At 29.3% G+C, this 16,113-nt stretch overlaps 1 protein-coding gene across 1 annotated transcript in view; it reads left to right on the top strand.

Annotated features, from left to right (window-relative positions):
• The window catches only part of LOC111676035 (serine-rich adhesin for platelets), a 321,746-nt gene extending 312,293 nt beyond the window's left edge, over positions 1–9,453 (top strand). The window contains exon 7 of the mRNA XM_046953535.1: positions 7,230–9,453. Within this exon, the coding sequence (XP_046809491.1) occupies positions 7,230–7,492 (263 nt within the window). The 3' untranslated portion in view covers positions 7,493–9,453. The remainder of the gene's footprint in view (positions 1–7,229) is intronic.
• The last annotated feature ends 6,660 nt before the right edge of the window (positions 9,454–16,113 follow it).

Raw genomic sequence — 16,113 nt, 5'->3', positions numbered from 1 at the left:
GTCTAGTCTATAGTCTAGTCTATAGTCTAGTCTATAGTCTAGTCTATAGTCTAGTCTATAGTCTATAGTCTAGCCTATAGTCTAGTCTATAGTCTAGTCTATAGTCTAACCTATGGTCTAGTCTATAGTCTAGTTTATAGTCTAGTCTATAGTCTAATCTATGGTGTAGTCTATAGTCTAGTCTATAGTCTAGTCTATAGTATAGTCTATTGTCTAGTCTATTTTATATTCATGTCTTAAGTCTAGTCTATAGTTTAGTTTATAGTCTATTCTATAATCTATGCTATATTTTAGTCTTTAAGCTATTTAAGTCCTTAGTCTATAGTCCGCTAATAAGACTAGTCTAAGAAATGTTCCATGGTCTATTCAAAATTCTTCCAGTTGGTCCCATTATGAGTATTTGTGGTGCTGCTGTGTTAATACATGTATCTATCTCTAATATTTCTGCAAACTCATAAATTGTTTGCTATATGGTCTTGGAAGGTGACAATGTTGATGATGTTTTAGACACATGCATTTGGAAGTCACCTTATATAGTTGTAATGCACTTGACTCACACAACAACAGTGGCAGCAGCAACAAATGCATTGAAATAAAAATTTTTTCTAAACAACAATTTATTTTTATTTTTTTTAATTCTTTTATATTCTGCACTCAAGTACAAAACAAAAAGTGCAATTTTTCAAGTGTAAAATCCATAGAGTCAACATCATGAGCAAACTGAAATGAAAAATTGTTCAAAAGAAAATAAATGGTTTATTTTTGAACAAAAAAAAATAAAATTTTTCATTTTTATTTTTAACATTTTAAAGTGGCCGTTAATTTAAAAAAAAATAATGTTTTTAAATCCTTAAATAAACATTTTTATTTACTATATCCATTGTTGTTGTGATTTTTTTAAGGTTTCTCCTTCGAATGATAAATAAGTTTTGTCCACGGATTTTTTTTATTACTTATTTGCTTTACTTCGTCAAGTTTTCTTTTTTCTATTTTGGTTACTGTCAACTTTTAGTTCATTGGTTTCTTGGTTTCCCTCCACTTAAATGGAAACCTTTTAACAGTTTGACGTGTATTTTTTTTTAAACTAAATTTTCAAACAAATTGAAATATCTATAAAGAGAGTGGACGCTAAAAGAATGAGGTTTTAATGGGAAATGTATGTGTATTGCACATATGTATATGTTTGCAGAGGATATATTTCCGCAACCCAAAAGTATGCTTTATTATACCCACCATCAAAAAAGATGGGGGGTATATTGTTTTTGTCATTCCGTTTGTAACACATTGAAATATTCGTCTAAGACCAATAAAAGTATATATATTCTGGGTCCTTATTAGATTCTAAGACGATCTAGCCATGTCCGTCCGTCTGTCCGTCTGTCCGTCTGTCTGTCTGTCTGTTGAAAACACGATAGAGTCCAAACGGAAGTAGCTAGCGAGCTGAAATTTTGCACAGATACTTATAGTTCATGTAGTTTGTTTGGTATTGAAAATGGGCAATATCGGTCCACGATTTCGCCTAGCCCCCATATAAGGCCCCCTTTAGAAAATGACATTATCGCCAATAACTGACTAACAAAAGCATCAATAGCGCTGTAATTCGGCACAAACATGTTTTATGGGGACATAAATCTTTTCATAGAGTTTCATAAGGATCGGTCCATAATTGACCCTACCCCCCATACAAAGTACCCTTCAGAAAATGACTTTATCGTTCACAACTGACTAACAGAAGCATCAATAGCGGTGTAATTCGGCACAAATATGTTTTATGGTGATATAAATCTCTTCGCAGAATTTCATAAGGATCGGTCCATAATTGACCCTACCCCCCATATAAAGTCCCCTTCAGAAAATGACTTTATCGCACATAACTGGCTAAGAGAAGCATCAATAGCAGTGAAATTCGGCACAGACATGTTTTACGGGAACACAAATCTCTTTGTAGAATTTTATAAGGATCGGTCGATAATTGACCCTACCCCTCATATAAGGCCCCCTTTAGAAAATGACATTATCGCCAATAACTGACTAACAAAAGCATCAATAGCGCTGTAATTCGGCACAAACATGTTCTATAGGGACATAAATCTTTTCATAGAATTTCATAAGGATCGGTCCATAATTGACCCTACCCCCAATACAAAGTACCCGTCAGAAAATGACTTTATCGTTCACAACTGACTAACAGAAGCATCAATAGCGCTGTAATTCGGCACAAACATGTTTTATGGTGACATAAATCTCTTCGCAGAATTTCATAAGGATCGGTCCATAATTGACCCTACCCCCCATATAAAGTCCCCTTCAAAAAATGACTTTATCGCACATAACTGGCTAAGAGAAGCATCAACAGCAGTGAAATTCGGCACAAACATGTTTTACGGGAACACAAATCTCTTCATAAAATTTTATAAGGATCGGTCGATAATTGACCCTACCCCCCATATAAAGTCCCCTTCAAAAAATGACTTTGTCACCCATAACTGGCTAAGAGAAGCATCAATAGCAGTGAAATTCGGCACAAACATGTTTTATAGGAACATAAATCTTCTCGTAGAATTTCATAAGGATCGGTTTATAATTGACCCTACCCCCCATACAAAGTACCCTTCAGAAAATGCTTTTATCGCTCACAACTGACTAACAGAAGCATCAATAGCGGTGTAATTCGGCACAAACATGTTTTATGGTGACATAAATCTCTTCGTAGAATTTTATAAGGATCGGTCCATAATTGACCCTACCCCCCATATAAAGTCCCCTTCAGAAAATAATTTTATCGTCCATAACTGGCTAAGAGAAGCATCAATAGCAGTGAAATTCGGCACAAACATGTTTTATGGGGACATAAATCTTTTCGTAGAATTTTAAAAGGATCGGTTCATAATTGACCCTACCCCCCATATAAAGTCCCCTTCAGAAAATGACTTTGTCGCTCATAACTGGCTAAGAGAAGCATCAATAGCGGTGAAATTCGGCACAAACATGTTTTATGGTCTCATAAATCTCTTTGTAGAATTTTATAAGGATAATTGACCCTATCCCACCTATAAGGTCCCTTTCAGAAAACGACTTTAATGCTCATATCTACCTTAAGAAGCATATATATAACAATAATATTCGACATATAAAAGTTTTATGGGAACAAAAATCATTTTCTTAAATTTTATGAGGATAGGTCCATTATTATCTAACCCCCTAATAAGGTGCCCTTTAGACAACGAATTCAACGCTCAGTACTAAAAAATTCTACATACACAAGTTTCGTGCGAGCCAAAATCTCCCTATCAAATTTTATAAGGATCGTTTTCACGTTTTCTCCTATCCCTATTATAATGCCCCCTTCAGAAAATAACTTTATCGCTAAGAGATGTATCAATAGCGGTGAAATTCAACAGAAACATGTTTAATGAGAACATAAATTTATGCTCATATCTGCTCATAACATATATATAAAGCAATAAAATTCGACATAAAAAAGTTTTATAGGAAATAAAATCATTTTCATAAATTTAATGAATATGGATTTATAATTGACCTTACCAATGTCCCCTTTTGAAAATGACTTATTACTGACCCAAAAATGTGAGTACATCAGTAAAATTCTACATAAACATGAATGATTTGATGGTGGGTATATAAGATTCGGCATGGCCGAATATAACACTCTTACTTGTTTTTTTTTTTTAACAAGTTTTAAACTTGTTAAGATCAGTTTTAATATCTTAAAAGGAAACTAAAACTAATAATAATATGGAATTCAGAGACTTGTTCAGATACAAGTACAGAGACTAGTCAATAGAATAGTTTAGAGTCTAGTCAGTAGACTTATCTATAGACTAATTATTAGACTTTTCACTAGACTAGACAAAAGAATAGTCCACAGACTAGTCAATAGAGTAGTCCTTTGACTTTCCAATAGAATAGTCAAGTAACCAGTCGATATACTAGTCTATAGTCTACTAGCCAAGATACTATAGACTAGTAGACTAATCAATACCCAACAGAATAGCCAATAGACTAGTCAATAGTCTATTCCATAGACTTGACAATAATTACTACTGAGACTAGTCAATAGACTAGTTTAAACTTCCAAAACTAGTCCAGAGATTGGTCAGTAATCTAATCAACAGACTATTCGAGACACAAATTAATAGACTTGTTCAGAAACTGTTAAATAGACTAGTGTATAAAATATACAATAGATTAGTCCAGAGGCTAGTCAATTGACTAGGTCCTCGACTAAACCAGAGATTGATCAATAATCTAGTCCAGAGACTATTCCAGGGACTAGTCAATAAACTAGTGCAGAAACTGGTTTATACTCGTGACTTATTAACAGACTTGTCAATAGACTAGTCCATAGACTAGTGCATAAATTGGTCAATAGATTAGTCTAAAGACTAGTCAATAGACTAGTCCAGAGATTGGTCAATAAGATAGTCAAAAAATGATTTCAGACACTAATCAATAGATTAGTTCAGAAACTGGTCAATAGACTAGTATAAACCAGAGATTGGTCAATAATCTAGTCCATAGACTAGTCCAGAAACTGGTAAAAAGGCTAGTCCGGAGATAAGTCCATAAACTAATCAATAGGCTAGTGTATATAGTAGTCAGTAGATTCTTTCAGAGACTTGTCAATATACTTATTAACAGACTAGTCAATAGACTAGCCCATAGACTGGTCAATAGACTCGTCCAAAGACTAGTCAATAGACTAGTCCAAAAACTAGTAAAAAGAAATTTCTGGTACTTTTGGAGCTAAAAGAAAGTACCTACTCTTCTCGAATAAAATTTAGTACTTTTTTTCATTTTAGTAAACATTTGCCTGTCATTTCTAATTTACTTTGATTAAAATTCTATTGATATGACTAAGTAGTTATTGTATAATTTTCTTTTATTTAAAGCTTCTGTTCAATATATTTTTTCATTGGAAAACTATTAACAGTTGTTGACATTTTTCCAATTATTTAAACAAATTAAACGAAGCAAAAGTGTGTGTGGGATAAAAAAAAAAGATTTTCAAGTATTTATTAGGAAAAACAAAAGAATCATTGATGTTTTCGGTTGTATTGGTAACGTGTAAAGTGTTTTCTGTAGAATACCAACAAAAAAACATTAGAAAAAAACTTAGTTTAAAAACAACAAAAGCTTAACAGTTAATAAAAAGTTGTTGATTTAAAACAAATTAAACGATTAGCTCGAAAAGGAAAGTTTGTTTTATTTAACTAAAATCTTTTACTTTAACAACTTAGTTTTTTTCTAACAGTTTTCATTCCAAATTTTTTCCGTTTTATGAATTTAGGGTTAACGCTTAAAGACAATTTTTAGTTTAAGTTAAAAATTACTTAAATATCTTAAAGGGACCTCCTAAATTTCTTTTAAAAAAAAGCTGAACAATAAAAACTTTACCCTTTTAGTGTTTTTGTGTACATATTTTACTTTCCTTTTGTGCTTTTTCAACAAGTCTAAACACAAAAAAATGAACAAACATTTCTTAATTGGTTATGAAATTTATATTACACACATTTTTACTGTGTTTTCTATTCTTGAGCATTTTTTCACAAAAAAAATTTGAAAACACCATAATTGTTTTAATTGTTATAATGGGATTTTTGTGTATTTTTATAAAGTTGGCAATTTGTTAGCAATTAAAAGGTAGTTGGCAACATTAGTACCTTCTTTTGGCTGGTTTAAAGACTACTTCACTAAAAGATCTAATGACTATTTAATAGACTAGTCTAAATACTATTCAATAATCCAAAGACTAAACAATGAACTAGCCTAAACACTAGTCAATAGACAAATCTACATAATATTCAGCAGATTAGCTCATACAGTTCTGTTCTAGTTCTGTTCTAGTTCTATTCTAGTTCTGTTCTAGTTCTGTTCTAGTTCTGTTCTAGTTCTGTTCTAGTTCTGTTCTAGTTCTGTTCTAGTTCTGTTCTAGTTCTGTTCTAGTTCTGTTCTAGTTCTGTTCTAGTTCTGTTCTAGTTCTGTTCTAGTTCTGTTCTAGTTCTATTCAAAAGACTAGTCGAAAGACTAGTCAATTAATTAGACTTATCAAGGGAAACATCTACAGACTAGTCATCAGAATAGCTCATGCAAAATTTAATCGACTAGTTTAGTAGACTAGTCCAAAGACTAGTCAGTATAGTAGTTTAAAGACCAGTCAGTAGACTAGTCAGTACATTAGTCCAAAGACTAGTCAGTAGACTAGACCTAAAACTAGTCAATAAACTAATCCAAAGAATAGTCTATAGAATAGTCAATAGACTAGTCTAAAAAGTAGTAAGTAGACTAGCTCAAAAAACTAGTCAGTAAATTAGTACGTAGATAAGTTCAAATAGAAGACTAGACAATAGACTATTACACAGACTAATCAATAAACTAGTACGTACACTAATCAATAGATTATTCCATAGACAAATACATAGACTTGTCTAAAGATAATCATTTAACAACTGATCCATTAGCTTACAATATTTTCGACTGTAAAAACTTTACTTAACTAAAGCATGCTTTTTGGGTTGGCAAAAAATAATTGCAAAATGTTTAAAGTCCTTGTATACCAAAGAACTTAAAAAGAAATATTAAAGCCAAAACAAATTTAATTTAGAACACATACATCTTAACAATTATGTACATATAAAGTTAAAAAACAGAAACTAAAGCCTACATTAAGGGGTGTTAAATAAAACAACATATAAAGCCTACTTTAAGGTGTTTAACTTTTTTTCAGAAAAATACTTTTTTTAATAAGAAAAACGTGAGTGAAAAAATTTACTAAATACATAGCAAACTACAAAATTTACAGCCATTGTAAGTGTTTAAATCAAAACTAAATAATATTATAAAACTGGTAAATTGTATTTAAAGTAAATAGTCTGGATTGATGAACATTAAACAACATTCATCAACAGGCCTTTACTTTGACTACAGTTTCAAACCAAAAGCATCAACAGTTTTTAGAAGAAAAAACGAAATCAAAGAAAAATAAAAAGTTCTAAAACAAACTAAAACCAAAACCAAATTCATAAAAATAAAATGTTCCATTTAAAGAAAAAAAAGAAGAAAATTAAAAAAAAACCTTTATAATAACTTTTCTAATTTAATTTTATCTTTATTTTATTAATATTAATAACCTTTTATAAACATTTTTGTATTAATATGCAAACATTTGTTTTTTACCCCCCTGCCACAACACTTTCAACGAAATCTAGTTCGCCAGGAAAATGAACGTTTAATGAAGGAGACCATGGATAGAGCACGTTTTGGTAAAAATTTCACAGAGACTGCATCATCACTACTGGCAGCCACTACCTCAACATTAGCGGCGGCAGCAGTCGCAGCTGGTGGGGCTCATCAACAGCAGCAACAACAACAACAACAATTACAACCACAACAGCAACATTACAACCAACAGCAAATTTTGCTACCACAGCCACAACAATATCCTTTGCCTCATTTGCAACAAATTCCATAACAAATGATAATTTATAAATAACCACAAATTGCTACAACTACAATACTACAGCTGAAGCAACATCATCAGCATAAGCAGCAACAGGACGAACAGAACGAGCAACAGCCACAATATTCATCAAACAAAATCTAAACGTCAGACAAAAGCCCGAAATTAGAGATTTAATAAAATTAATTTTATAAAATAAACAAGCTACTAAAAACACACACACAGACACACCAAATGTTAAAAAAAGTAGCAGCTATCAGGAGGAATTTACAAATTTAGAAATTCCAATATTGCAGCTGTTTGTTGGGTGAGACTAAAACAAAATGACGGCCTTGATATGTATGTGTATGTATGTAGCCATATAGTATATATTTATTTATACCTTTAGTATATTTTTGTTTTTTTTATGACAATGAGCCCTAAAGCTGCCATTAACATGAATATGAACAACAGTAACAAAACCAACACAAAAGCGTAAAGGACTTTACTAAAAAAAATTGTAAATCAAAAGCCCAAAAAAAACGGAAGGAAAACAAGCTAAAATCTACTTTTAATAAAAAGAAAAAAACACAAAACAGAAACAAAAACAAAAACCTCAAACAAGTGTAATCCAAAGCAAAATGAATAATAAAGAACACTAAAGCTAAGCTTAGTGTACCTCCCTATTCTGTTAAAGCTTTCCTCATATGTAAATTTTAGTATTAATTTCAAACGACAAATGCCACGCCTACTTTTGTCGCTTCGCCTATTATTTTTAAAAACATAAATCTTATATTAGAGTTAATAACACACAATTTGAGACTGTATGTTTCATATAGCTTAAATTGCCACTCCCATTATTAATGTCACGCCCACTTTTATCTAAATATTTCTATATACACAAAAGTATAAAAAATTTCCTATCCCTTGAAGTATAATTATACAGCTTCTATATCCATTTTTTGCATTTAAAATTAATAGATAAATATTTAACATCTCATGATAAAATTTTGCCCCCCTTTGGGTATGCAAACAATATGTGACGTATACGTAATATTAATTTTTGCTGTTACATTGAGATATAAAATATTTCTCGTTTCATTATACTTGTGAAAAGGATAAGGAAAATGTGTATACATTTAGATTAACATATCAATGGATAGGATATTTTGTAAACCTTTAGACTATATTATAAATCAGTAGATAGATTAGTCCATAGGCTAGTTAATAGACTATTAAATAGTTGAAAGACTAATCCATAGAATATTCGATAATCTAGTCCATAGACTTGTTGATAGAAGTGTAGTGTATGGATAAGTCTCGCAACTAGATAAGAAACTAGCCCATTAACTCTTTGATAGACTATTCCAATAACTATTTAATGGTCTAGTCCATAAACTATATGCTACATTATTCCAGAGAATATATGATAGACTAGTCCAGAGACTATATGACAGAGAAGTCAAGACACTAGTTGATCTAGTCAATACACCAGTACATAGACTAATTGAGAGACTAGTCTATAGGCTATTTGTTAGATTAGTCTAGGCTAATCCCTAGAGTATATAACAGACTAATCCATAACTAGTTGGTGGACAAGTCTATAGACTAGTCCAGATACTATTTACAGGTGTAGTTCATAGACTAGTTGGTGAACTTGTCAGATGATAGACTAGTTGATATACCAGTTCATAGATTAGTTGAGAGGCTAGTCCATAGACTAGTTCATAGACTAGTTCATAGACCAGTTGATAGCGTAGTTCAGAGAATAGTTGATAGACAAGTAAATATAGAATTTGATAGATAAGTATATAGACTATTTGATAGACTAGTTCATAGACTATTTAATAGACTAATTCATAAACTAGTAAGTGGACTTTTCTATAAAATACGTCAGTTAATACACTAGTCCATAGTCTAGTTGATAGACTAAATGATAGACTAATCCATAGACTAGCTGACAGACTAATCCATGGAATAGTTGATAGACAAGATGATAGACTTGTTGATTGACTTATCCATAGACTAGTTGATGGACTAGTCCATAGACTAGTTGATAGACTAGTTAATGGACTAGTCCATAGACTAGTTGATAGACTAGTTGATGGACTAGTCCATAGACTAGTTGATTGACTAGTCCATAGACTAGTTGATGTACTAGTCCATAGACTAGTTGATAGACTAGTCCATAGACTAGTCCATAGACTAGTTGATAGACTAGTTGATTGACTAGTTGATAGACTAGTCCATAGACTAGTTGATAGACTAGTTGATGGACTAGTCCATAGACTAGTTGATGGACTAGTCCATAGGCTAGTTGATGGACTAGTCCATAGGCTAGTTGATAGACTAGTTGATGAACTAGTCCATAGACTAGTTGATGGACTAGTCCATAGACTAGTTAATAGACTAGTTGATGGAGTAGTCCATAGACTAGTTGATAGACGAGTTCATGGACTAGTTCATAGACTAGTTGATAGACCAGTCCATTGACTAGTCCATAGACTAGTCCATAGTTGATAGACTAGATGATAGACTAGTCCATAAAATAGTTGATAGACTTGATGATAGACTAGTCCATAGACTATTTGATAAAATAGTCATAGACTAGTTGATAGACCAGTCCATTGACTAGTCCATAGACTAGTCCATAGTTGATAGACTAGTCCATAGAATAGTTGATAGACTTAATGATAGACTAGTTGATAGACTAGTCCATAGACTAGTTGATAGACTAGTCCATAGAGTAGTTTATACGCCACTTAATAGACTACTTCAAAGACTAGTTTATAAACTATTCGATAGACTAATCCATAGACTAGCTGATAGACTAGTTAATAAACTACTTGATATACTAGTTGTGAGACTAACGGATAGACTGTTTGATAGCCTAACCCATAGACCTTTTGATAAATTATTCCATAGACTAGTTGTTACATTAGTCCAAAGCGTACAGACTGTAGTCTGTAGACTGGACCATACATCTTCCAATAAATTATAAGACAAATCCATAAACTAGTAGGTTATTCATAACCTAGTATAAAGACTATTTAAAAGAACGAAATAGTCCATAGACTGATGGCTAATCTAGAGGCTTATACATAGACTAGTTGATGGGCTTGTAAATATATATGTTGATAGACAAATTTAAAGACAAGTACATAAACTAAATCATAGACTCGTTCATATACTGATGTATATTCTGATCCATTGTATAGTTCATTGACTATTTGATATGAAGAACTATTGAATAGACTAGTTGATAAAAAAATCTATAGTTTAAACAAACATAGAAGACTGTCTTTCGCCAATTTGCTTTAATATACATACAATTTTTAACTCGATTATTAAATATTTTACATTTTTCCTCCCCCACAACCCACTGTGCTATTTTACATAAATTTTTTTTCTCCAACTGTAAACAGTTTTAAACTCTTCAATTAAAACCAACAACCTGTAGCATTCAATGAATTCTTAATAATACTAGAAAGCTGCTCTTTTTTTTTGCTGCTACCTCTGCTTACCCACACTTATTTTGGGGGTTTTGTTTTTGTTGCTATTTGTGAAAATTTCTAGTACATAAATGGAAAATGGAAAAAAAAATCTAAAAAAAAACATAAAATAAAATGAATAAACAAAACTGAAAAACACGCACAAAACTACTACAAATGAAAAACTTGTAAAAAAAATAACAAATGAACCAGTAAAAACAAAATATGAAATGAACAAATTGTAAATAATAAAAAAATAAAAAAAAACACCCACACAACTACATAAACACAAAACCAAAAAAAGAAACACTTGTACTCATGAATTTTGAGACTGCAGAACAGGCATAGTCATGTTTTATGTATGTTTGTTTTAACACAACAATAACAACAACAACTAAAACAGTAAACTACTGTACAAAGTCAAAAGTGACAAATAACAGAGAAGAAATAGCATGATGACAAAGTAAATAGTTGTAGAATAAAAAAAAAATACAAAGAGTGTTACATGAAAACAAACATAGAAACATGAATACAAAAGATTAAATGTAAACATTGTATGAATATAACAACAACAATATTAAACTTGTTAATACACAAACAAACACGTCTAGTTTTTCTCATTTTTTTTCTCCCACACAAATCTAAATAAACAAAACTCTCTACAGTTTATACACTCACACATATCCATTATTATTTAATGTGTTTGTTGAATGAGCGGATATTAGAGTTATTTTGTTTTCTTTACGAAAACACTAGCATAACAAATATTGTTTTGACAAAAACAAATGTGCGAAATTTATGTTTTTTTTTTAATATTTTTAAACAATTTTTAAAATAATTTTCTGAAATTGTTGCAAATTTTTTGTTATAAAGTTTTGCTTTTATTTTAATAACTGTAGACGTATGAGTGATATGTATTATTTTTCTAAGTTGCATACGCTCTGGTGGTCTAAGAAAACAAACTTATGAAGATTAGTTTCTTTCAATAACTGTAGACGTATGAGTGATATGTATTATTTTATTAAATCGCATACGCTCTGATGTTCTAAAAAAAAAGAATCAGGATATCAGAGAAAATACAAAGTAATCTGAATAAAGTACTTTTTTAATTTAATTTCTTTTTTAAGAAAAACATTCCATTAAAACATTAGGATCAAGAATAGTTTTGTAAAATTTCAACACTGAATCTCCTACCATTAAGGTCCTATCGACAACAGACCAACAGTTCTCTTGTGAATAACGAATATTTTTAGCAGAAGAATTTTACAATAATCGAATGTAATAGCAGTTGGACAAAGCAAAGGTTAAGGCAAAACTTCGCAAACATTATTAACTAAATAAACGATGTTATAAATACGTAAAAATCATAATATTAATGCCTAAGCACATAGTCTATATGTTTTTCGATCAAAGAATCTTTGTCAGATCGCAGTGATCGTTTGATTTATATTTAACAGCTCAACCGAATCTAGAACATTACTTAAGAAATGCAAAATCTTTATATAATTTATATAATTTGTATTAAAAGCGTATATAGAACATTAGCTTAGAAACGTTTTTGTAGCCATATCTTTGTATAACAATAATTTTCTTTAGAAAGTAATTTCAATTGAAAGCGTTGCCTAAGAAAGTTTTTATTGCAAAATCTTTGTATAACAGTTATTTACTTGAAAGCTTTTTGTTTTATTTATTTGTCCATAAAATACTTCAATTTTTTTTTTAAGTTTTTCGTATAACAGTTTTAATGGGCTTTATGTAAAAGATATTTTTTAAAGAGAACATTTTTTGTATAACAGTTTTTTCTGTGAAAATTTGCTGTATAACAGCTTTTTCTCTAGAAGATGTTTCTCTGTAAAGCTTTCTGTTATATTAGCATAGATATCGAAGACATTATATTTATTTTTCAATTAAAATCTTTCTGTTTTATTAATTTGTCCGTAAAAAGCTCAACATTTTTATTGAGGTTTTTCGTATAACAGTTTTAATAATAACAGTTTACAAAAAAAAAATTTTGTAAAACAGTTTTTTTCTATTAAAAGCTATAAATATATATAAAAATTTTCACAGGAGTGAATTCATTGTGTAAAAGTTTACTCTGTAGAAAGCTCTCTATAAAAGTTCTCCCTTAAAGAATTCTACAGTTCTTTCTGTACAATAACTTTTTAAATTAACCAAATATTTCAGTATAACAGTTATAACTATAGAATCCTTTCTGTGTAACAGTTTTTTTTCTATTGAATATCTCTGAAATTTTCTACAGAAAGCTTTAAGCTTAACAGTTATTTCAATGAATAGCTTTCGGTATAATTGTTTTTTTCTTTAAAAAGCTTTCTTTATAACATTATTCCTTATACAATGTTTCTTTATAACAGTCCTCCATATAGTTTTCCTTTACAAAAATATTCTGTATAACTGTTATTTCTATACAAAGCTTTATGTATAACAGTTATTTCTATGCAAAGCTTTTCGGTTTCTCTCAATAAAAATTCTCTCGACTAAACAAAAACTTTTTTTATAGAAAGCATTTTTCACAAATAAAATTTTTTCTATAAAAAGTTTTTTCTCTAAAAAGCTTAACTTTTTATTAATTTTTCTAAACGTTCTTTAAAAGAAAAATTTGCAACGACAGTTTTTCCTTAAGGAAACTTTCCGTATAACAGATTTCTATATAGAAATGTTTCTTTGTAACATTAATTTGCTTTCATACAGAAAATTACCTTGATCTAAAGCTTTCGTCAACATTAATTTGCTTTCATATAGAAAATTACCCTGATCTAAAGCTTTCATCAACCGATTTTTTAAATATAACTTTTAGTATAATAATTTTTTAATGAATTTTTATAAATAAAACATTCTGTTTAAGAGCTTACGTTTAGAAAGCATTTTGTATAAGCTTCTCTTTAGAAAGCGGTTTGTATAAGAGCTTTTCTTTAGAAAGCTTATTGTATAGGTTTTTAATAATAAAAGTTTGTTATAACGATATTTTTCAATAAAAACTTTCTGTATAATAGTTTTTTATATAAATTTTTTGTATTACATTTTTTTATAAAAAGCTTTTTTTAAAAAAGTTTTTCCATGGAAAGTTTTTTTCTTTTTTATAAATATTTTTCCATAAAAAATTTGTTACGAAAGTTTTTCCTTAATGCATCTTTCCGTAGAACAGATTTTTATATAGAAAAAGCTTCTTGTAACATTAATTCGGTTTCTTATTGAAAATTGTCTTGATAGAAAGCTTTCATCAACCGATTTTTTATAGGAAATTGTCTTGATCGAAAGCTTTCATCGACCGATTTTTTATAAAAAACTTTCAGTATAAAATTTTTTATATCGAAAGCACTCTGATTGAGAGATTTTTTTCAAAAAGCATGTTTCTTGAAAAAGCTTTTTATAGAAGAGCTTTTCTTTAGAAAGATTTTTGAATGAGTTTTTAATAATAAAAAGTTCTTTTTAACTATATTTTTAAAGATTTTTTTATTGTTAAATGTATAACAAGTTCAGAAATTATTCTAAATTTGGAAAAACTTCTGAAAAAAACAGAAAGTGTTTACAAAATTTTCGCGCTATTGAGGAAATTAGTAAATTTTTTTTTTAATTAACCTAAAATTGAAAAGTAAAACACATAATTTAATTATATTTCTGATTTTCCCATAAAAGAAAAAAACATCTTAAACTTCTTGCAACATTTTCTACAAACAACAACCATTTTTTTATTATAAAGCTTGACATGAATTAACAAAACACACCCACACTCCCACACACACACAAACACACTTTACACAAAATGTGAAAAAAAAGAATTAATTAAAAGTTTAAATTAAGTTTAAAATTTTAAGTGTGTAGTTAGTTGTTGAAAAAAATCGAGCTTGTTTGTTAATTATTTTATAAAAAATATATATATTTAAATAAAATATATTAGATGTATTATTATAAGAAATTGACACTGGAAAAAAACGCAAAAAAAAGTACTTGAAACTGAAATTGAAATGAAAAGAAAAGTTGTATGAAATTAAAAAACACAGACACACAATGTTTAGTAATAAACAACAACAAAAATACTCTTGTACATAATTTAAAATTAAGCAAAAATAAATTTAAAAATGTTGCATAGTTTATTAATAATAATAATAAAAAAACTCGAAATAAAAATTGTTAATTTTATAAATAAGATTGAAAATGATAATTTAATAAAACAGGGTCTTATAATTTTGTAAAAAAAAAAACTACATAAGTTTATATAAAATAATTTATAAAAAAAAACAATAATAATATTTGGTAATAATAACAACAATTTTAGTTAAGAAATCTGTAATGCTAACGGTAATTTATAAAGACAATTATCCTAACGAAAAAAAAAAACAGCAAATTGACTAAAATTTACTTTAAAAATTTATTCAAAAAAGCTAAGGATATTTTTAGGATGTTAAAACTTATTTTCACACAGATCTTACAAACATATCAGCAGTATGTAAAAGGTTTTAGTTTTATTTAAATTTAATTGAATTTTATTTAATTTAAAAAAATTTGACTTAAAATATCGAAAATGTAAAACTTTTGATTTTTTTTTTATTTCAGTCTTTATTTAATCGAGCCAAATGGGCAATATACGATTAATATAGTAACATAAATAAAGAAATTTTTAGAAAATATTAGATTGTTTAGACTTTACTAATTTATAGAATATACTATGGACTATAGACCAGACTATAGTCTAGACTATAGACTAGACTTTAGACTAGACTATAGATTAGACTTTAGACTAGACTATAGACTAGACTATAGACTAGACTATAGACTAGACTATAGACTAGACTTTAGACTAGACTATAGACTAGAATTTAGACTAGACTATAGACTAGACTATAGACTAGACTATAGACTAGACTTTAGACTAGACTATAGACTAGACTTTAGACTATACTATAGACTAGACTTTAGACTAGACTATAGACTAGACTTTAGACTAGACTATAGACTAGACTTTAGACTATACTATAGACTAGACTTTAGACTATACTATAGACTACACTAGAATATAGACTATACTATAGACTAGATTTTAGACTAGACTATAGCCTAGACTATAGACTAGACTATAGACTAGACTATAGACTAGACTATAGACTAGACTATAGACTAGACTATAGACTAGACTATAGACTAGAC

This window comes from Lucilia cuprina, chromosome 6 (genome assembly GCF_022045245.1).
Source record: "Lucilia cuprina isolate Lc7/37 chromosome 6, ASM2204524v1, whole genome shotgun sequence".
Classification (NCBI taxonomy): domain Eukaryota; kingdom Metazoa; phylum Arthropoda; class Insecta; order Diptera; family Calliphoridae; genus Lucilia; species Lucilia cuprina.
The sequence above is the reverse complement of the archived record's forward strand: the minus strand, read 5'-3'. Positions and strand labels throughout refer to the sequence as shown.